Source organism: Orbicella faveolata, unplaced genomic scaffold (genome assembly GCF_042242905.1).
Source record: "Orbicella faveolata isolate gen_17 unplaced genomic scaffold, um_ofav_v1 contig_3, whole genome shotgun sequence".
Classification (NCBI taxonomy): Eukaryota; Metazoa; Cnidaria; class Anthozoa; order Scleractinia; family Merulinidae; genus Orbicella; species Orbicella faveolata.
In genome coordinates this window covers 2,475,899-2,499,419 of record NW_028301558.1, presented here as the reverse complement: position 1 = coordinate 2,499,419, position 23,521 = coordinate 2,475,899, and the positions used below count along the sequence as shown (strand labels likewise).

At 37.4% G+C, this 23,521-nt stretch overlaps 2 protein-coding genes across 2 annotated transcripts; both read left to right on the top strand.

Annotated features, from left to right (window-relative positions):
- Window positions 1–617: 617 nt before the first annotated feature.
- LOC110049459 (uncharacterized) lies at window positions 618–7,941 on the top strand. Its single transcript, XM_089297528.1, has 10 exons — window positions 618–996; window positions 1,124–1,175; window positions 3,643–4,017; window positions 4,621–4,773; window positions 5,253–5,330; window positions 5,457–5,563; window positions 6,089–6,296; window positions 6,576–6,926; window positions 7,139–7,306; window positions 7,623–7,941. The coding sequence occupies exons 1-10, from the start codon at window positions 961–963 to the stop codon at window positions 7,844–7,846; spliced, it is 1,752 nt and encodes a 583-aa protein (XP_089153654.1). The 5' UTR covers window positions 618–960; the 3' UTR covers window positions 7,847–7,941.
- A 74-nt stretch (window positions 7,942–8,015) lies between these two features.
- On the top strand, window positions 8,016–23,132 carry LOC110049460 (adhesion G protein-coupled receptor D1-like). Its single transcript, XM_089298336.1, has 21 exons — window positions 8,016–8,027; window positions 8,070–8,249; window positions 8,618–8,698; window positions 8,988–9,087; window positions 9,449–9,571; window positions 11,203–11,281; window positions 11,555–11,669; window positions 12,106–12,155; window positions 12,819–12,936; window positions 13,412–13,515; window positions 13,668–13,770; window positions 14,056–14,209; window positions 17,252–17,318; window positions 18,093–18,159; window positions 18,244–18,332; window positions 18,910–19,036; window positions 19,659–19,700; window positions 20,121–20,183; window positions 20,841–20,874; window positions 20,971–21,020; window positions 21,684–23,132. The coding sequence occupies exons 1-21, from the start codon at window positions 8,016–8,018 to the stop codon at window positions 21,723–21,725; spliced, it is 1,800 nt and encodes a 599-aa protein (XP_089154462.1). The 3' UTR covers window positions 21,726–23,132.
- Window positions 23,133–23,521: the final 389 nt, after the last annotated feature.

Genomic DNA, 23,521 nt, shown 5'->3' with positions numbered 1-23,521 from the left:
CATTTATTTATCAGTAGTAAAACTAGCAACCTTTGTGGCATTATAGGTGTTGAAAATGGAATCCCTAAAAATAGGGTTCCCACTCCACTGATGAGAAATCAGTGGGGAAATAGGGATGTTGTGTATGTGAGGGTGGGAATGTGTGTGTATATGACAACAAAACATTTTAAGAAAATGAAATGTATATATTAATAGTTAAATTGAGGGAGTGACCTATAATGCCACAAAGGTTGCTAGTTTTACTACTGATAAATAAATATATTAAAACTATTTTCCTTCCCAAAACGTGAATATCTTCGCTAAACTCCTATACCTTGTTTTAACCCCAGCCTTAAGTTAATAACACGTTTAACAATTAAAATATCTGTTATTTTAAACTTTCTTTTCGTTTTATTGATTGTTAAACTTTATTAAATTATCAACTGAGTATTCTTAGGCCTCTATGAAAGAATGAAATGCGAGTTTACAATTGGCGCAAAATTGAAGCGTTAACAACAGCATATGAAATGTTTACGCTAATATTAAATATTTACGCGCCTATTATTTAATCTGAAACCGATAAACTTAGGATTGATGGCATTTGTTTGGATGAACTTTCCAGAATTAGACTATTTTGCCATTCTTCTAAAAATTCTCTTGAATTTTTTTCTTAGTCAATAACCTGATCTACCCATATCGCCGAACTCATGTTTGACAAAGCGTTTCTTAATTGAAACAAGACATAATCTGCCAACATTTGCAGTACGGTATTAGTAGATGATGAAGTCATCTTTAGCAGACGCGCATATGCAAATTCAGCTGTTCGACTTAACAAACGAAAGGACTGTGCAATTACCTTGTTATGAACAGATCGGCGTATCCCTCGAATAATATTTAAACAGGAAGACCTAATTAACAACACTCCGGGTGTGGAGTAGACAATTTGAATTTGACTTCAGCAGAAGCGACTTTGCTTTGAAAATGACTGCTTTTGTTTTAATTCTTGCATTCATGAAGGTTAGAAAAATAACATTCATTCTATAGATATGAATCTTTTTCTTTTCTTCATTATATCTGGGCCATAATTGTGTTATTATTTCATGGTCTTTACTTGAACATTGTTGTTGTTTTCCTTATCGGCTAGTCTGCTGTTTTAATTCGTTTGGTGGCAAGCGTCTGCCCTGGCTCAAGTTCGGGTAAGATATAAACACAGTTCATTATCTTGAACTTTTCCATTCTTAGCATGTAAGGCGTATTTTAATTACAGTGTCGGATTAAAAATTAAATTTACGATTTGAACGCTGAAGCAACTCCCCACGATGGGTTCCCTTGCTAACTCGGGAACCTGAAGGGAAACCCTGCGCGGTTTGTTCAGTTTTGACCATTTTTAACAATATCTTAATCCGTTATTGCGAGGCACAAACGCTTGCATTTAAAGTTCTTTCCATGACTGATAAGAATTTTGATAATCGCTTTTTTCAAGAATGCAACTTAATTTCTTCTGTCCTTAAAATGCCTCTTGTTGACTTGACGACGTGTATTATTTTCTCTGGTTATATGGAATATTCTATAGCATAAGGAAAATGCAAGATGGAAAGGACGTTTCCCCAAATTTCATGGCAGAGTTAATTGCTTCTTTTGCATAATCGTCCTCAGGAAGATATTTTTCACAACAGCCTATCAGCAATTTTTTTCTCCTCTGGACAACATCATCATGCTTTCTTTACTCGGACTATAATTGCTTGTTTGCTTCAAGGTTGTCACAAATTAGGCATCTTTATGCTAGCTTAGGCTTTGTAGTCTTAACCAACAACATTCAGCTGCACCAATACCGATGATACGCGCAGAATCAGTAAATTTAAAATTTCATAAAACTGCTGAATCATTTTAATATTCTTACTTGACTTTTCAATAAAATAAGGAATTTAGCGCACATGAACTGTCAATCAAACATCTTGATGACATTTCCCCGACTGCCGCTGATCTCAATTTGCACGAAACAATTCAGTTCCCAATGACTTTAGGTATTGATTGCGTATATAAGATTTAGAGTGAAAAGCTACAAAAGGACAGTCTGTGATTGTGACTAGCGAGTACAAATAAGTAATTCATTTTAATTTTGGATATTTGCTTTAGCATGAGAATGATGTAATGGGTGAAATTCTGGTGTAACTTCAGTCCGTCAGAAGTTGGTGCCTCAAACCAATTTTATTCCCAGACCTTCCTCTCTCTCTCTCTCTCGTAAAAACCAGTGCTACCCGTTTGGCCTCCAAGATAGCTCTGTACAATTCTGAGTATCCAGGTTAACATCTAAGGGCGCTTTCCATTCGACGAAAAATTCCGGTGTGAATTTGCGGAAATTTCCATGGGCGAATGGTACAGACTTTTCCAGTGTGGAAAATGACAAGCCGCGCAGTTTGGTTCGCTTGGAATTTTTCAATGACTTCGAGGTTTAAATCGCAAATATAGAAGCAAACAGAACACTGATAAGTCGACGTCGTGACTTTTTATAGACCACAACAGCAGGGACCTTCACAAACCACAACGGTAGCGAAAACGTAGCAAAACAGGGGGTTTAATGAGTCGAACAACTGTTCTGCACACGTTATAAATCTTTATACACTTCCTAGCCAACCTACGCAAAACAAACAAGTACACCACGGGGGCATTATTTTTATAAAAGGCTCTCTTGACGAATTCAACTGTAGCTAGTATTTATCGAGATAAAAGTGGAAAGATTCTAAAGTATTTCCACATTCGACTGCGCGTCGCAGTCATCCTTGCGTGAGATGTCCAACTCGCTGGGCGTTAAATAGGAAAATTGCGAATTTGCATGATTTCCGAAAAAGAGGACAACCTCGTGAGGTATACCCAAATTTTTGAAAATTTTTTCCTGGAAATTTCTGTTCCAGTTGATTTCCATCTCGGAATTTTCGGAATTTTCGGTTGAATGGTTCGTTTTTCGGAAATTCAACAATTTCCAGATTTTCTGGAACCTATCCCAGGAAATTTCCGTACCATTTGTCCCCATTTCGAAAATTTCGGAATTTTTGGTCGAATGGAAAGCGCCCTAAATATGCTCTAGTGTCATGTGACAACCATACATGTATAATCGTACACTTTGTGCTTATAATCAAGGATTCAAAGTGTTCGGTGGTATTTTAAAATCTTAACAGATCACCTCTGGCGTAACAACGAACAATGGTCTTTACAGTAGAAATAAAACGGTGCTTTTATATCACAAATCATAATAACGTTTCCATATAACGCGCGCTCTGATTGGCTGAAACGGCGTGCTTTATCAGAGAACAGATGCACGGTAAGTTGCATTTCAAATTTTTGCTTCGGATTTTTTTACAAATTCGACCCGAATTAAACTTTTCCTGTGATCCAAACTAAAGTTTGGTTTGAAAATATTAGCTAAATGTGTGGGGAAAAAATGAATTCTTTATTATAAAACAAAGAAAGGTGTGCTCTGCTCTGTTGTAAAGCACGCAGGAAGCGGTAGAGTGAGGGGAAACACGAGACGTAGTCGAGTGTTTCTCCCTACTACAGTCGAGGCTTCTTTATTTGTTAGTTACTGATTACACGACAAGATACGGGTACGCTAAGTTATACCTCTTAAGCCGATTCTTTTGATGGACTCTGTATTCTATTCAATAGGAATTTTCAGCTACAATCCATTATTCGAATATTTAACGATCGATACAGGAAACAAAACAAGGACCCCGTCTATCAAGGTAACTTCAGGTAGTTTCCAAGGAAACCTCGTGAAAAATCATGTTGGCTGCTCAATCGAACGTGAATTCATCCACAATGGATCAGTTTGGAAATATCAGGTCGCTCGCTTCAAGTTTGAGAGCAACATTAATATACGAAGTCATATTCGGCTCACAGGAACTAACGCTCTCTCGCTAGTCGGAGAGAACATTTCTATAGAGACAAACGGAAAGCTGCAAATTGAACCAAACGCCATGCACCCACGTTACGGAGATCCAAGATTTGTTGGAGGTTTCGTCGCAAAAAGTGGCGGAAATGGTCAGTACACAAACGCTTTTTGTTGTCTTTGTAAATACCTACGTAGCATTGTGGTATCTTCATTTTGAAATTGCCCAAGACCCATAAAAAAGTGTATCAGTTGATTTCGTCGTGACAGATCCAAAATTGTCCAGCATATTTGTTGATTTCACTGGTTGGAAAAAGACTTCATTTGTTTTTTTAATGCTTTGGAGTACTAAAATCAACGTTGACGTTGTGTACAAGAAGAATTTGCCAGTGAGTAATATTTGGTAACACAACAGGTTGGATGATTTCATCACTGACTCAAATCAATATATTAAATTTAACGCATTCTCTGAAGTACGGTTTCCTCTCTGACTGCCAACAGGGGAAGGCTGAAAGAAAAACCCTACATCCTTTTTGCCTTCTTTTCTAAAAGGATACACGGAATTCTTCTACAAGTAGTCTGACCTTTTGATTCTAATTTTTCCATTCAGCTATTGGCCGGGCACCAAATTACTTTAGAAACAGAAGGAGCATTAACTATTTTGAAGAGGTTTCAATGATCTTTTAGGGCACGGGACAGTTTGTTCGCAATTCATCACTTTCTGATCATTAAGGCCATATTAACTTGTCATGCAGGATTTCATTATGGTGGACCTGGCCAAGGTATTCGTATCAATGGAGAGTTTGGAGGGGCTGGGCATGGTGGTCACGGAGGAGGAGACAGCAGCTTATCTAATGGCAATTCATATGGTCTTACTGATGCAGACCTCTATCTCGGTGGAAGCACAGGTATAAATGAGAGTCTCACCTCGTCGGTCCTCGTCTTTATGCGCGATAATCGTGTTCGTTACTAACCGTTATTTAGCATTCCTGTCTCATTGCAGACCGGACGACCACCACTTAGTAGATCTGACAATATTACTGCATTACATAGTTGCCACATAGTATCGAATAATCACTAGTTGTCACGGCATACGTTCCTAGTTTGCCTTCCACAAACAACGTCCGAAAATGGCCCGCTTTTTCCCTAACAAGGAACTGTTTTATTTCCGTTCTTAATTTTAAGAGGACATACTATAGATTCATCGCAGTTGAATCATTATCGAAGTTGCATAAGGGGCAACATTTTGACAGGAGTGAAATATCGCCTAATTAAATGCGCATAGACCTTTCTAAATTTTTCGTCAGTGAATTAAAAGTTAAGTTTTCGTATCTCTCCTTCATTCATTCATTCATTCATTCATTCATTCATTTCCTATTGTCTCAAGGAGCTTTTACGGGATCGAAACTACCAGGTGTAGGGGGAGCAGCAATAGAACTAGAAGCGAGTGGGAAAATAGAGATACGTAAGTACACTCTAGCTATTTCAACACAATGCTTAATTAATCTCAATTAGTACAGTATATGTTACCTGTTCTGTGTGTTCCTTGAACAAAGCATCTTTTAGTCTTAGATCTTTCCTCTCGCATCAGGTGGTACTATAGATGCAAATGCTCTACCAAGGCCAAACAATGCATTAAACAGCAACGAGATGACCGCAGGGAATTCAGGAGGTTTAATAAGACTTCTGGCTGAAAGGGTAAGAATGCAAACGTATTGTGAGGTCGTTATACGTGATGTACTCATAACCAGCTAATGATCTAAACTATATCGCTTTGTTTATCAATAGTCAATTTCTTGTATGAGACGTCCCTGCAGGGAATATAATCCTGGTAGTTGTATTCGTCATCTTGGACTGGATGTTGGTTTTGACGAGTACGGCTACCATGATTCCCTGTAGGCGCGTCGAGCTGACTATCGCTCGTGTAGGGCAATAACTTCAGCGTGTTTAGTAGAGACTCTTAAATGGTCACGGTCCCAAACCTAGCCCAAAGCTCCAAAGTTTTTACTTTATATTCAGTGAACGTTATTTATAAATTTTAAATATATTCTGTCCTGGCTACGGTTCCTCTATTTTTAAACTTTTTTGTAACTCGAAAATCAAGAAAAGTTGTTCCATCCAAGATGCGGTCGTACTCTATCAGAGAAAAGACACTAACGGAAGACTCGCAGATCCGCAGATTTCCAATAGAACATGTTGATAAGCGAGTCGGTCTTTTAACAGGTTAATATTTCACAAGGAGCAAGGGTTTCTGTCAAGGGAAATAAAGAATCATGTGGAAATCTCAGCAACTGTAAGGCCGGTGGTGGAAGTGGAGGGATTGTCCAAATCATATCAAGATCTGGTTTTATGGCCCGTCACGTCATCAGTTTAGGCGGTCAAAGCGGTGGCCACAGAGACCCACCAGAGAATGGATTTCTGTACATAAAGGGTGAGAAAAATAGCACTACACAAGAAAAAGATTTGTAACGTTAACCGAATTTCCCAGAATAAGAATTATAGAAGTTAACACAGTTCATTGCTGACCGATCTAAAGATGTTTCCATCCGATTTTGGTGACTTCTGTGACTAGGACAAAACATCAAAGAGGGTCAAATCTTTCAAAATCTATTTCTAGTGCTGTAATTCAAGTTAACATTTTTTCTGCTGTTTCATATTCATCAATCCCATCAGCTACTCAGAAAGTCCAATACGTACCTTTCATTTGTAGGTGTCAAAGACGGAACGTTTAACACATTTCCTAACGCACCGTTCTCCTGGGACCAAAGTCATTTTTCAATAAGAATGCGGCCCTCTTCTACCATGGCAACCATCCAGCAAAGCGCACTCAAGAGCCAATTGCCTGCACCTACTTCTCGAAGAGAAGTAGCTGATACCGCTACTTCAACAGTATTACTGATTCCCACATCGATGCCATCTTACTACGGAGCAACATTAAACATAACAACAAGCTTTGTACAACAAAGTCCAGGGGTCCCCAGCTCACAACAGCTTTCTCCAACTCGTAAAGTAAGCAGTCCATTACTGCATAATCCACATGCTACATTCTCAGACACTGAAGGTAGGTAGATGAAACAAAGCTAGTCTTGACGAAGTAAGCTCTCTGTTCTAATCCTTCGTCGCCGAGAGAAACCACGACAAGTTCTCTCATTCCTTATAACAAATCCTGCATTTATTTGGATGGTAACTTTCACACGTGTGTTTTTGATCGTGTATAAGTCTTAAAGTAACTCAAAACAACGATTTCAACAGCTGATATTACTACCCCAACAGTGTTACTGATTCCGACATCAACGCCGCCTTTCAATAGTGCAAGATTAAACATGGCCACGAGCTATGTACCACAAAGTTCAGGGGTCCACTCGCAACAGTTTTCTCCAGCTCGTGAAGTAAGCAGTCCATTACTGCATCATCCACATGTTACAGTGTCAAGCACAAGAGGTAGGTAGATAGAACTATGCTAATCTCACCTTTCTAATTAGTGGAGGCCATGACCAAACACAACACTTTCTTGTATTCGTTATTTATAAGAAATCTTGCATTTCGTTCAGCGAATATTTTACAGCAATATAGTGATAATAACTTTCACAAACTTTGTTTAGTTGACATAAGTCTTTTAAAAACCTAAAGCCACGATTTCAAATCTTGTTCGCACAAACTACACCAACATATATACATGAAGATTTCACCCTGGGCTACAACTTCAGTTGTTCACTTTCCTTTTGTAATAAAGGTTATGTATGTCTAAATGTTATAGGTCCACCTTTAGAAAAAGAAAATCCTGAGAATTTACGCCAACTTCTTGATCGAGTGAAGTTATTCAAGGCAAGTTTGCGTTTCCTTTATAGCGCTGTTTTCGTTTCGCCGGTTTCCTCAAGCAATGCCCTAACTGTTTTTATACTACTCGGATTATATGATCCCTCCTGCAAATCTGGATTTATCTGTTATTGCACTAAATCTATTGTTGTGAGTATTTTTTAAATCTACAGCATGGCTATCTTAAGAGGTCTTTATAGCTTATTAATCATATTTGATGTCTTAAAAGGCGAAAAGAGTTAATTAAGTAAGAGAATTCCAATCGCATTGCATGAACTCTAATTAATAAACTAATCAATGAACTACTATAAACTTCCAGTCACGTTTTAGGAAGATGCATAATCTCGTATTTGTTATAATCTTCATAGCACTTTTCTATTTATATTAGAATAAAAGCAACGTCTCTGGTGAGGCTGCAGCCATAACAGAGTTCGTGGAATCGTTTCAGGGATTAACAGTTGTAGGAAATCTAACAACAGAAATTATCAACATCAGCATTTCGTTGGTCGAAGAGCTGAATACGCTGATGATGTCGGAGGGATTGCCTATCAACAAGTCTGAGCTACAGGTAAACTCAAGATGAAATCAAAAGGTCGAACCAAAGCACGAAATGTGTTTTGCCAACAAGTCTGATGGAAAGATTGTATCGAAGCCCTTGTAATTAAGAAAATTTTTGAGTTGCTTGTTCTTGTAGCGAAACGGTGTTTTCTTAATACGCGTTGGCAGTGGCCTATTTTGTTTCACCTTTATTAATAAAAATGAAGCTTTTTTTAAATTGAAATTGTCATGAAACTGGCATAATAATGAAATAAATTATGTCCAGATGTGTTAGACCTTGAAACAAAATTCCCGTTAACTGCTAAGATCCTGCTTGAGTTCCCACTACGTTAATGTTCTTCCTTTAATTTTCGATCGCTTTTGATATTGACTTTTTAGAATCAGATCTCTACTTTAATGACCACTGTTGATGAACTCTTGGATGACAGAGATGCTTCTGCATGGCACAAGAGTGGAATGGTGATAACTTAAACCTTGATTTATCTTTGCCAACTTTGTTTAAAATCGTTGTCACTGTTCATTGCATTACAAAGAGCAAGATTCACCGGTGACTATACTCAGAAACGTTTTTCTTAGTACTATCATTTCCAACTTCAGTTCTATGCGTTAGCAAAGAAGAATGCTTTTCTTAACACTTTGTCTCAAGAAATAGTATAATTATAACTTTCATAACTAACGTAACCACGGTTGTCAGACGTACTCAGATAAGTTTTCAATGTTGATTTATTATTCTGTTGCGGGCTTATAGATCATGAACCTTGTCGAAGCTCTGGAGAAAACCTCATCCTTAGCTTTGAATTCTACCTCTACAACTAATCAAAGCATTTTGCTGAGCAAGAAAAATATAGGTAAGATTATAGATCACCGTTATTAAACTAAGATAGCGTTTTATATGTGAACATCTTTACCTATGAACTTGTTTGTAAACCATATATTTTTTTTATGAACATGTTTGTTACTTGCACTGTTAGCAGTGCAAGTTAGGTCGATTGCAAAGAATAAAAGGCTTTACAAAATACTGGGCATTAGAAAGTCATTTTTCACGTTATCTTAACAATGATTTCTTCTTGTCTCTTTTGAAGTGTAAGAAAAACCTGATCGTAGGCTGATTGCACAAAAAAACCGATATGACCTGCTGCCGCTATCCCTAGCATCAGTTATGGTATACTAACCTTTCATCCGTAGCTGATTTATGGATTTTTCTTGTAGACATGATCACCACTGTAAATTACATCAATTCAAGCGGCAGTTTAACGATTCCTGATCCTAATAAACACGTTCGGTCAACTGCCTCGATAACCTTTCAAGCAAGCGGCTTTTCTGGCGACACGGGTAAGGATACACACGGAGATGAGAGTCCTTTTATTTAGCACACATTTTATAGCATTGTGCATAAGATCCAAATAGATGATTGCTGCGCTCTCGAACCAAGAATGTAATTATTTTCCCCCAGTAGAATCGTTTTTTTTTTTTTTTTTTGATAATGATAATGTGACAAAGAAAAGAAACAACATTACTACATTATGCACTGACAATTACATCTAAAGCTTGGAAAGAATCCTCTTCTTACATTCTTTTTTTATGAAATGCCATTTAAGCGGCACAAGCGAAGCTGACAGAACAACTGATGGTCAGGCTACCCTTCTTTGCATGAACTATTCTTAACAGTCATTTACGCCGTCTTGATGCCATGGCCTGAGAAAATAAAACAGCCGTTCGTGGCTTGCAATTTGACAGTTCGAGTTTTCCACTTTACTGCTCGTCACCACCATTCTATCGATGTCATTTATCTCTTAGTTCTAACAGTGGCGGATCTAGGGGAGGGGCCCGGGAGGCCCGCCCCCCCCCCCTTATTTTGGGTGAAAAAAGAAGAAATGACTGAAGGAAGAAGAGCTGGCAGGGCAAGTAAAACAAAACCGCCCCCCGCCCCCCCTTAGCTCAAAGTCTGGATCCGCCACTGTCTAATTTCTGCCAACTTCGATATCTCTGTGCAATCTAAGGGCTGCCTTTTCAGTCGGGGGTAAATAATTGCTTGTTACACAACTTCGTTGTAAAAAGAGTTTCATGCATTATCCATCTAAACATAACGCAAGTGGTCATGAATATTTTTGTTGCTTAGCAACTTTGGAGGCGAGAGCCGACAAGCCCATTCAATTTTTGGAGACGGAATGTCGTCATTTGCATTGTGTATGCTGTTGCTCTTAATTCCTAATATATAGATTTAGGCCAGCCTAAAAGCGTAGCTCCTGGGCCGCGTTGTTCAGAGCCAAATAACCCAGGAGAAGGTAGAATTTTGATTTCAGTTTTGTAGCTTTGCGGCGCGGTTTTCTGTATATTGTTTGGCCTTCTGTTTTGAGTTTTAATAATCACTATATACACAAACCAAAGCAGCCAAAAAACATTTGTATAGAAAAAAAAGTTATAATTCGGTTAACTTTTAATCCTTGGTTAGCGTTAACCGGCTTCCGAACAATCCTGCCCTGTTTTCAACAAGTTAACCTTAGATGAGCCCGCGATCCAATCGAAAACCAGCACTTGGTCAGCGGTCAACTTTAAAAAACACGCGACCTCGATAAGCTGTAAACTTGAGCCCGCGATATGGTCACGTGATACTGGTCAGCGGATACCTTGTTTTGACAGGTGTCAATTGATCATAACATGGATGTCCAATATCAAAGAAGTACACGGTAAACCAAGACTGCATGTCTCTGTCAACCTATTATTTGGAGTATGGCGGCCATGTTGCGCGACTCCGTCGTCGTCGTCGTCGTCGTCGTCGTCGTCGCCGTCGTGCGTACGCGCCCACGAGCGATACCGCTAGCCATGATGACCATGAGAAAATCAACTCATGGGTTTCCTTTTCTCTCCTATATGAGTATGGGGCTCCGCTTGGCGGCCCTTCGGGCCGTCGGAGCTCCGCTACTAGAGAACAGCTTTTAACACTAGTAATACTCAACCTTCAGGTCGGCTTGCTGTGAGCGTGGTTATTTACAAAAACCTCATGTCTCACTTCACAAACAAGTTAACATCTTCAACTGACAGGTATGTGTAGGCTTTCTTTTTCTGATTTATCAGTCCCGAATAATGGAGGGACTTTCCATCTCAGCAAAATACAAAGGTACAGTACTGATAAGAATGAAGCGTGGAAGAGATGGACTATTGTGCAGATAATACACAGTATAAGGCTTTACTACAGTAGTGCTTTAAGATCCCATTTCCAGGCCAAAAATATTTTCTCCTAAATAATAGATATTTTAAAATATTACGAATAAAGCTAAAAGTTTCTTTATTTGTATTTTTTTTAAACCGATATAGAGAGGGTTCAGCGGAAGAAGTTCTCAATTCAGAAATAATCTCAGTCATTGCATTTTTTGATGGAAGACCAGTCCACTCGCTAAAGAAAGAAGCTTTTATGACATTTGGAAATAAGGTTTGTATTTATAGCTTTTGTCACACAAACCTGGCTGGTAAATTATACTACAATGGGCCACGTTCGAGATACCAATATTCTAACATGGCTCCGAGGCTTTCAGGCCAAATTTCTATATTTGGTTGTGTTTTCTTTGTATCCAAGTCTCTTTTGGGAATTGGGAGACAAAAGAAACTTTAAAAAGTTACAATTTTTACCCAAAAGCCCTGGAGCCATGGTAAAATATTAATATATCGAACGTAGCCTATTAGAGGTCATTATAATTAACTCATTTTTACAAAACATATTAACGAATTAACTTATAAATTTACTATTTATTTGTATATTACTAATTAATTCTGCATTGTTTACGCAAATTCTTGCCAACAGTCCTGGTTTATGAGAAAAGTCAAAACTATAATTGTTTTTTTTACATCTGTGTTAAATCTTTTAACAGACACAAAATGGAATAGATCCACGCTGTGGGTACTGGAAACCTTTACCTGGGTAGGCATGCTTCATTATATTTTGATTAAATCGAATACACTGAACAAAGATCGTGAGTAATTAATTTCAAACGAGTCTAGGGTGTACGCCAGAATCAATTTTTGTCATTCATGCCAGGTGAAAATATAACTAAAACTTATAGAGTCACTGTATGTTTACAACAACTAACTACCCGTAAATAAAAGACAGAAAATAGAATTTTACCGTAAGTAGTTTCTTGTAGGTAATGAACAGTTATTAGTTTACTCTAAGTATTACATGAGTACAGTTATTAGTTTATTGTATGTAATGTATCGTAAGTAGTGAATTGTAATTAGCGTACTATGAGCAAGTTATTGTAGTTATTGTAAGCAGTTTATTGTATAGGTATGTATTGTAAGTGTGTTTTCTTAGGCAAGTAATGTATTCTAAAAGTTTATTGTATGTAGCTTATCTTTAGGCATGAAATTGTAATGTGTTGTAAACAAAATTTAGCAAAATAAATAAAAAAATTACAAAAATAAAATGGAAATAACAGTCCAGTACTAAATACCAATCCATTACGACTGTATATCCATTATACTTTCTATCTGTTTAGTTGACGTTTCTACCCGGGACACTCAATAAAGATAGTAATTTAATATTCTGTTAAAAGGTGACATAAACAACATTATTTTCTCCTAGTGAAAAAGAATGGTTATCCAACGGGGTTTCCATAATTGTGAGTGACAGCAAGCAGACTGTGTGTTCGACAAATCATTTAACCAGCTTTGCTGTGTTAATGCATTTAACTGACGTACATGTGAGTAGCTATTTGTCGCTGACAAGTCTTAATATCATTGACATACATAGGGGCATGCGATAAGATTGCTTAAAATTTCATTTTCGTTGTTACATAAGTCCAGCTGAGGTTATACTATGGGATCCGAGAATAATCAAACATTTTGAATATTTTGAATACCATGTTCTGTAAAAATTTTTTAAAAAGAGGCAAAGTGTGTTGGGGCTGCTTTAGATTAACATTGTTTAGAACCATTCTTATATGGATACAGATGCCTTATTTGCTCAGGACGGTTGCGCAATATAAGAAATTTGCAAATCAAGTAATAAACGAGATGCATTACTTAGCTATTTTCTTGGTTAATATGTGGACTGTAACACCCTTTTATATTTTAGCTCTAAAGCCACTTCTATTAATTAATGGACAGCATAACTATTTCAAACAGTCATTTGAATCATGTCTTCTAGAAATCTTCTCAATAAGTTTTATTTCCTAGGTTTCACCTGAAGATCAGCTTCCTTTGGAGATTATAACTTACATTGGTTGTGGAATATCATTTATTGCTCTAACGGCTGCTATAATAATATTTTTAAGTCTGAGGTTTGTACAAGGTTTTTTTAAATTAGTTTTGCTATTTTTAAATAGGCCGATAAATGACTTTTTTCCTCTCAAATGTTATGCAAGGGTACACTGAAAGTGTATTTCAAAGATTCTAACCACGAGTTTCTGAAAAAATTTTCCACTTTAACTAGATCTTTGACTGACATCAAGTATCAAATTCATCTTCACTTATGCATCGCCTTGGCGATGGCGCAAGTTGTATTTCTTACTGGTATCACGGCAACAGAAAAACAGGTGAGGATGTACTGCATAGTATAATCTCACTTCCGTAAACAGATTGACTTAATTTATGAAGTTTGAAACACAGCTCTTCTAAAGTTCTTTTATGATACTTCATAAGGCATCAGATCAGATATTATTTTCTGCAGTGAAAACGATTACCTTTTTATTTTGTGATTTTGAAAGCTTACTACCTCGGAGATCTGAGTTAAAAGGATGTACTGTCAACGTTCTGTGTCCGTGGTCACCACAGTCTACGAGGCTAGAGTGATCTTTGTTTCAAATGTTTGTGTCTTGCAGTGGTTATGCAAATTAGTAGCTGTTCTACTTCATTTCTTGTACACTGCCAGCTTCACCTGGATGAGTGCAGAAGGATTGCATCTTTACTTTAAGATCGTCACTGTCTTTAACCTCGAAAGAATAAAAATGATCTACTACGTCATCTTTTGCTGGGGTGAGTAGGCCACAAGTTAGAGACAGTAAAATTTTCATTTAATGTGAATTTCCGCATTTCTTGTTTTTTTTTGTTTGTTTCTTTTTTTTTAAAGAAAATAGTTGAGAATTTTCTCAGAATACGTTTATATGTACATCTAAACTGACGTGTAAGTTTCAGAATATGAATTCATCATCTCCAATTTTTCTTTTTTTTAAAAATTCAATTTTATTTACAGGACGAACACTTACACTACTTACAGCACTAATATTGTACTTACATTTACACTTACACTGTACTTGCTACTTACACTACTTATACTTACACCATTTATACATGCACTAGTTACAATAAATATATTACAATACAATCACACTAATTAAATTACAGTTGGCTTACTTACAATGCTCTTTTTTATAATAGATAAATTGCACTAGCACATAAGGTACATACAGGCTACATTTTATTTTCTACAACGCACTTAATTATGCTAGACTGCTTCCTTACTTTTCAACTACTACCAACGGAAAAACACAAAAATTTACTTACAATACTGCTGATTAAACAAACGCACTTACCTAATAATAGAAAAAGAAGGAAAAACAAACAAGCAAACAAAAAGAGAGATAGTGAGAAATAAAAAAGGGGGGAAAGCCATGCGGGTTTTCTTTCGCTTTTCTTGTAATACGGGAAAACGTAACACCATTGATGTTCTTGGACCAAAAGTTGTTGGTTTATCGGCCTTGATGACTAGATTAGAATTATTTGAAACAAATAATTTTTAAATAAGGCAAGACCATTTCTTAAGGAAGGGACTGTATTTGTTGGCTGAGATCGCGATATATTTTTCAAGTTCTAAGTTTTCCTGCACAAGGATTGTGAAATCCACAAATTGGTATTTCCTACTGTTAAGGGAACAACTGTAGGGAAAGTCCAACTAATGATCTTGAACATGTTCCCAGAGGTTGCGTTCTAGTTTGGCAGTACACTGGGAGACTGCAAACATGTAGTAAATTTCAGTGTTTCAGCCAGAAAATTTTACTTGAGGGCCAAAGTGGTCCCTGAAGATCCTTTTTAGGGGCCAATTTTTTAGGAAAGGGGCCACTAAATTGAAAGCTACAGAAGGAAAAAATGCGTCAGGGAACCAAGGAAAATAAGGCAGTTTATTAGGATCTATGGTAAAATTTAATAGTAAGTGCTCTTTGAAGGGTTTCTACTCAATAAAGTTTCTTTTGAATCAGATACTAGTATGAAGGATCCGTGTATTACAAGAGAACAATTCTTAGGCATACATGACGTAGTCAATGATCAACGGCTTGCAATGCATTATAGGGCGATTTCAAACACGGTCAGCCATTCGAAAGTTTTCCGATATGAGAGAATCAATACAGCAACGCAAAAGGACGGATTGACTTCTTTTCTTATGTTGAATGTTTTAGAAGCAAAGATCTTTAAATATGATTTTTCTAGAAGGACAAAATGTGTGACAAAATAACCGTTACTGATCGTCAACACAGAGAAATGTAGTCGCCATTATGCCGTAATATGGCGACTAAACCAGAATTTTTGGTCGCCAAGGATGAACTGCTTGTTGCATTGGCGATCATATCGATCACAATTTCGAGCCCTGGGATGGCTTTTAAAATATTATGCCTTTGTTAAGCCTGTAGTCTTGTAAAAGGAAAGGGCTAAATTGGCCCCTTTTTCGTTTTTCTGGGGGCCATCTGTGATTGTAACGCGGGATTCCCGCAATGGCGCGCTCTGGCAGAAACACTGCAGTAAAAGTGTAATTATCGAAACCTTACGTGACTCTATTCATCCCTGCAGACGTGAAGCAGCTGAGCCTTTTTGAGCCCCTCCCTCCCCCACCCGACCGTCCACAAGGATGTAGTCAATTTAATCCCCTATCTACCAGAAAAAATATCAAAATGGTGGTAAAAATGTATTTTATAGAGATGTTTCGGACAGAAAGAGTGATGCATAACACATTTTGAAGATATTGCCATTGCTTGAAATGTTTTTTGTAACATTAGAAATTTTAGAACAGTGCAATACCATAACTTATTATATCTCTAAGTTAGTACGCGCGCTGTGTTTGGTCAATTTAGCGGGCCGTAATCTACTGTACGGCCCGCTAAAATTTAAAGCTGTTTTTGCTGCCAAAATGTTTCGTGATTTATCGCTAAGTACTTTTTTAGCAATTAAAAGTTTAAAAATTTCTTTTACTTCTGAAATTGTGTATTAAAACCTGCTAACGACTTGAGAGTCACTTAACAACGATTTCAAATTGAGTCGTTTTGCTTTTGAAATGCGTCAGAAATCTGAAGCCGTTCCGCGTGAATAGAAATCGTTCCTGAGCCCGTCAGACACACAGTAAAGATATAATAAATATCTTACTAACCTCGTTTTCTCGGTCCGTACTGTAAGTTACGGACCCTCGTTCTTCCCCTTCAATTTATAGCTCGCGCGCTTCGCGCTTGGGCCTTAAATTGATGGGGAAAAAACTCGGTCCGTAACGGCCCTCGAACTCGGTTAGTAAGAGGTATTTATATAAATAAAGGTAAAATGTTTGAATTCTTACAAAAAAAAGATATTATTTTTATACTTCCCCCTGGAAAATCTTAATTGTAATAACCAAGAAAAAGACCTCAATTCCCCTGCTGAATGCATGACAGCTCCATTTGAAATAACTGATCACTGAATTGCAATACAGGAAGGAACCTTCGCTGTGTCTTAAAAAAAATTAATTAATTAATTAACTTTGTTTAACGAGGGTAACACACAACAGTCTTACAACCGACAAACCCCTGGTCCTGGAATTCCCGATCGAATTGGAATTTAGAAATTTTGATTTTTGTGGAGGGAGGAAAACTGGAGAATCCGGAAAAAACCCTCAGAGCAAGGGCGAGAACCAACAACAAACTCAAGCCACTTATGACACCGGGTCCAGGATTCGAACCCGGGCCACATTGGTGGGAGGCGAGCGCTGTCACCACTGCGCCACCCCTGCTCCCCGAATAATTCGATTCTTTCATTCATTGACGCGCCTTTCCATTTATGCAGGATCTCCTGCCATTATTGTTGGGATATCCGCTATTGCCAAGACGGAAGGATATGGTGCAAGGAACATGTATGTTGTACTTAAACCGATGTTTCAAGTGTAATCATCGAACACATACGTATGACGTCTGCTAAAATATCCTCAAGTACGTGCGTTAGAGCGTGTCCAATATAAGAAAAGACAATTCCAGCTTTAAAGCTATCAATAACAACTTACTAAAATGAAGGTATGAGCTCCGTTTCTCGAAACCACCGGGACCTTTTCGTGCCCGTAAAGCAATTTTTAGTTAATCTGTATCTAAAAACAGAGAGGTGTATACGCCTGAAACTTCTTGTATGAAGGGAACCTCTGTTCACATTAAGAATATGTGAATAAAACAGCTCTTAAATCATAAGGTTTAAGATTTTACTACTGCCTTTTCGGGTGCAAAAACCTTTCGGGACCTTCGAAAAACGAGCGCCTGGTTTCCGAACCCCTTTTTTCTCAAAAAGGTGAGGGGGTGGTCTTACTTGTCAAGGATTTTATACAAAACGGTATAACCTTGGGATATCATAACACTAGTTAATAAGTTATGTAACCTTAAGGATAAAATATCTATAAAAACCCGGGCACAGATCTTTTGTTGCTACATTTTTTGAGCTATCATTAAATTAAATGACCGTTGATATCAACTGGTGCCATTTAGACTTTTTTGAATTTTTGGCCGTAACAAGTCAGCGTGGCTTAATTTGCATATAGAATCAGGCCTTAATTAATTTTCTTGATAACTGCAAGATCGCATAGTTCATATGTATAGTAACAAGACCTGAATTTCACACATAAAATTGTCATATAATGTTTTAGGTGCTGGCTGTCTTTTGACGAGGGATTTATTTGGTCGTTTGTTGGACCAGTTCTGGCCATTATTTTGGTAAGTAAGCCTTGACTCCTTTTGGAGAGTTTGCTTGTTAACTTGATCTTAAACGGTGCAATAATGATATTGTTTTCTCTTTAGTTCAACCTTGTTATCCTTGGAATGACAATAAAAGTTCTGGTTTCTTTGACGAAAGTGGCGGAATGTAATGCCCAGCAACACTCCGTGAGGTGACAATAAATTGTTATGTGACTGTAGGTGGTCTTATTTTCATTATCGTCCTAGAGCGGTTTCAATTGAGTGTCGAAAATAATCAGACAATTACTTTGGTTTGGTTCTGGTTTTCCTAAAATTTTAGACTGGCTGAGTAGTCTAATTGGGAAGCAATTGGTTTGGTTTTAAATACTGAAAACTGCTCTATCACAGCCTCTTAAAATTAGTATTTGGAAATACTTACATTGAGTTTTATTGTTAGAGTATCAATTTTATTTCATTATTTTAGTTGCGCTTATAAATTTATAACCAATTTGTCGATGATCTCAAGCTTATTCTTAATTCATACTATCAACTGTCGCCTTCTTAAAAGAAAACTTTTAATGTCATTATTTTTTTTATCATTTAACTATGCAACTTCTCGTACCGTACACGAAGATAGCCGCAATGTCTGCCCACATGATGGTGTAGAAAGGTATATTGTTCGCTCTGCAAACGGACAGCTACGTTTATCCGGTAAAGCTGCTAAGTAAACCTGATCTTACATATTCTATATCTCTTCCTCAAGCTAATGGTTTTTTTTTTTCGCCCCAGATCTGGTGTTAAGGCAGCTTTGGTTCTGATGCCCTTACTTGGCATAACTTGGGTGTTTGGCCTTTTTAGTGTTAACGCCAAGACCGTTGTTTTTCAATACTTGTTTGCTATAGTCAACTCATTACAGGTACGTTTTGTGTCAATTCAGCAAATATCGCAGAAGTAAATTGAAAGAAAGGTTGATCTGTGATGTTTACTACTGAGGACTGTTTCACGTCCGAGAAGAAAGCTGACTCAGCATGTTCTAAGTTAAGAAAATGATGGGGTTAAAAAGGAATGAAGAATCGAGCCCTTATCGGTACCGCTGTTAATTATATAAAATGAACTCCATGTTCCTTCTGGGTTTCGATGCTTAACACTTTCGCTATATGATGTTATGTTATGTTATGTTGGTGTAATCAAGCGACTGATTTCTAAGGACAGCAATAAAGACACGTGGAACGTCAGAAGCATTGAATTCAACTCTTAGATGCCTGTCTTGTCAGGAGGAATTAAACTAGAAGGGTCTCCAGATTTCGAGTTTCTTTACATATATAAATATTTATTTATTATTATTATTAGGCTTTATTTTTCTTTGGAATGTACCAATATTGATTAAATATGTTGAAAAAGTAAAGGAATATGATTTTGATTCATTTGGACTGTACAACTGTTTCAACCGTGGAGCAGTTTTGCAGTCTTAACTACATATTCCATTGCTAACACCCAATGTTTATTACTGCTTTTTACTTGTTTCGTCTTCGCTGCAGGGTCTGTTCATCTTTGCTTTTCATTGCGTTGGCAATACTGAGGTAACAGTTACTACATTTTCACTATCGACATAGCATGAAAAGTGTGCAAACATAAGCCCCAAAAAATAATTATAAGAATTTTGATTTCACCTGATAAACTGGTTAATAGTAATTTTATGAATTCATCATTGCTTCAATGCCTTGAATAGTCGTTCTTCCTTCGACTTATTTTAGGAACAACCCTCGTGCGACGGATATAGAATAGAGTCCGTAGAAGATATATGGGATCATAAGATTATTGTTATAAAAAAATTTCTTAAAGACTGGACAACTGATTAGAAGTGCGAAGTGATTTGGTCAAATACGCCATATCCTTTTCCAAGGAATTAGGTTGCCATGCAAACATTTAAAGCACTATTTCATGAGCGCTAAAAAAAATACTTTGTTCGTCCAGTAACGAGGTTCTGGTCTTGTCAACAGGTTCGCGCCGCGTTAAATAGGATGAAGAAAAGACGTTCTACGAAAATTGCCTCCTCGCAAGAAGTAAGTTTACAATGAAGTCCAAGGCAGATATTGATCTTCGTGGGGCCTAAGTGTTTTCACGAGATGCTCATTTATTTTGGCTGATACCATTTGATGGAAAACAAACATTGATCCACGAGTACGAGGCAATAAACTTAAACTGGTTTGGTCGATAATAATTAGTTTGTTATAAAGCCGGCCAACTCTGGACGTTTACCGAGAGGTAAAACAAGACGGTACGGTGGATAAATGAGACATCTCAATTCGTGAAAGTAGAACACGGATCTGAACTGTCGGATTCGGAATACCTTACAACATCTCACATCAACTCTCTGAGAGTAAAGACTGCTATGACCAAGAGACCATAAAGATCATGGCCTCTTGCTATTACTAAACGTGTGCTTCTACTGCTAAAAGGCTGGGAGTATTATTTGATGATTAAATCTCTATTAACTTCCCCTCCCCTCCCCCCCCCCCCCCCCGCGCCGCTACCTCCTCCTCAGGTTTTCCCCAGAGATGTTTTTGTTACTTGTACTTCTGTTGTTAATATTGAGTTACTCAGCTCACCCAATACTGAAGAATCGAGCTAAAGAGTCTTCACATCAACTTCATTCTAGACATAAACAGCAATAACTTAAGTAGATAAACTTTTCACATTACGTCATGTTTCCTTTGCAGGTCTTTTTGGATAGAATCAAGAGTAACTCTAAAAGTAAGGCTTATATCATGGGAAAGGTAACATTTAGCTTACACGAGATTCACTCCATCTGCGACATTAACAATTTAAGTTATTGACTTTTTCTTTTAGTGCTGAAACCATCGAAAGGCACGGATGATCTAAAAGAGAACACAGTTCAGGTAATAAAAACACCCTTAGCTTTTTACCATCTTGAAGGTGATACAAGTAAACTAACCGCGGTAGCAGGTTTTTCCAAAAAAATTAAGTTTCTAGCGATAGCTCTAGTTCCATTCGGCAAAACAAAGTGGGGGATTGTGGGTCATGTCTGTGCTTACAAAATTACAAGGGACTTTAAGAAAACCACGACGGCAACGGGAATGTCGCTAAACAAAAGATTTAATGAGCAGAACAATGCCCGTGCACGTGTGTTGTAATTCTTGATACATCTCTTTGCCGTCCTCTGCAAAACAACAACGTTCAAAGTGACCGAATTCTGCGTTGTCTGGAGATCATGAAGCACAACCGCTAATTTTATAAATTTCTATTTCAAATTTATCGCTGTGTTCCAGACTTAGTTTTGTGATAGTTTTGACAGCGATAAACAAAGTTTAGAGTTTAGAGCACCGCGAGATTCGTAGGTAAAATATAAAATCGTTTTTCAATAGACGTTGTCCTCGGCGTCGTGTCATGGTTCCTTACAGTCAAGTAGACGTCACGTCGTCTCTTACTCTCTTTGCATCATTACATTTTTTACCATCATCATCATCTTCGTTGTCGTTGCTGTTGTTGTTGTTGTCATAAACGTTTCATTAAAGTAGTATTTTTATTACCTTTTTGTCCAGGTTGTGGACCCGGCAGACTTAGACTTCGAACCCATCGACTGACTGTTCCAGCTATGACGCCTTATAACGATATAACCTGATAAATTATACAATAATTTCAGTAACTCGATTAGTTTTAACTACCGCAAACCTTAATAGCTTTCCTGTGAAATTAATTAATTAACTTTTAATTACATAAAACGATTCTTCTACAACAAATAGGGCGCGAAACATGTAAATAAACTATTATAATTACTTACTGGAACAATTCACGGGTTAGAAAGAGTTTACTTGCCTCGAAACGCCTTTGGACCCATTTTTGGAACTGCGAGATTTGAAGGAAGACGTAGACCTGCATAATAAAATGATTCGAACTACTGACTTTAAACTGGGTTCATAAAATTTGGAGTAAAGCAAGAGAAAAATAGAGAAAATACAAAGAAAATGCAGAAAATCCGAAGACGAATGAGCAGATCAGTTTTAAGTCACATATTATCTCATGAATAGCACTTAAATATAAACCAATGTATGCTGACGATTTATTTCAGTACCAAGTTTATTTGCATTAAAAAGGAAAAGAAATAAAATATGTTACAAGAAGCATGATCAAGTTACGCGAATGAGGAGTAAAGCTGAACGAACATTCTGATTTCATTTTACATGTCATATACGCTTCAAACAATTAGCTTAATTAGAAGCAAAGCCTGAGCAACGTAAGAAGGTTAAAAAAACTAACCTATCTACACGTAATCCATATTTACAATACAATGAAAATTCAGTGAAGGAAATCATTTCTTTCACCTTGATATTACTGTATTTACAACAAGACGAGTTTCAACACTTCTTTCGCTGTTATATTATTCTCTACTTTTAGAAATAGCAAAATGTTAAAACCAGATCACCTGACGTTCTCGGTAACGATACGATTCCGTGTAAATGAAGATAATTGACACCAGCTGGGTAGAGAAATCAATCCCTTTGAGAAGCTGAGACAAGCGGTGTCCTTCGTCGTTTACTCGGTGAACTTCCTCAAGTTCCGATTTGACATAGGACTCCATGGTAGAAATGTGCTACATATTTTCAGGAACACACTTGTTCAAGCCTCGAGGAACAGTTGATATAGCCCCTTTTAATATGACGTCACTTCATGAGATTAGGTCAATGAAAATGAAGGAAATGTAATTGGTTAACCTCATCAGTAATTCTTTTCAAGACTAATTCCTGCCACCAATCTTCTCGGCATAGTAATTCCTTTCAAAACATTTCGCATACCGTGGTAATATTTGCTATATAGCGAACCGGAGAAATCAAGAAAGAAAGAACCATCGCTAAGACTAAGCGTCTCTTTGAAATAAAGTTTTGATAACTAGACTGAAAACTTTCCAATAACTAAACTATTCCGAAAGGCTGTACATTTTGTAATAAACACTCAAGTTGATAACCAGTAGAAATAAACTAACAATAAGCCAACCATGTTGCTGCATCAAATTCCCATTCGAGAGGACTGTGTTTGTTTAGACTGTGTTTGTTTAGACTCTGTTTGTTTAGTCTGGTTGTCTTCACCCTTCCAAAAGTCTCGTTCGCCTGAAACACTTTCACGCGGCTCAAACACAGGCTCGGCAACAAAAATACGTCGTCCCCTCGTTCACAATTCGGCCTTCACCCCACGGGCAGAACTGTCTGCACCACTTCTCAGCTCACTATGGACTGAATTGGCTTAAGAGAGTGAAATACTAAACTAGAGCACACCTTGCTTCTGCAGGGGTTACTGAACTGTTGCGTGACACGTGAAGAGGGACCTAGTGGAGCCAGCTTCTCTTCAGTGATGTGTAAACAAGATTAAACGTACTCTCCAGAGC

Bases quoted from the DNA above. Each gene is read 5' to 3' on its own strand.
- LOC110049459 (XM_089297528.1), top strand. From the start codon at position 961: ATGACTGCTTTTGTTTTAATTCTTGCATTCATGAAG. The intron at 5,564-6,088 runs GTAAGAATGCAA...GTCTTTTAACAG, and splicing joins TAAGACTTCTGGCTGAAAGG to GTTAATATTTCACAAGGAGC. The intron at 6,297-6,575 runs GTGAGAAAAATA...TTTCATTTGTAG, and splicing joins TGGATTTCTGTACATAAAGG to GTGTCAAAGACGGAACGTTT.
- LOC110049460 (XM_089298336.1), top strand. The intron at 9,572-11,202 runs GTAAGGATACAC...CTCAACCTTCAG, and splicing joins CGGCTTTTCTGGCGACACGG to GTCGGCTTGCTGTGAGCGTG. The intron at 18,160-18,243 runs GTAAGTAAGCCT...TTTTCTCTTTAG, and splicing joins CAGTTCTGGCCATTATTTTG to TTCAACCTTGTTATCCTTGG.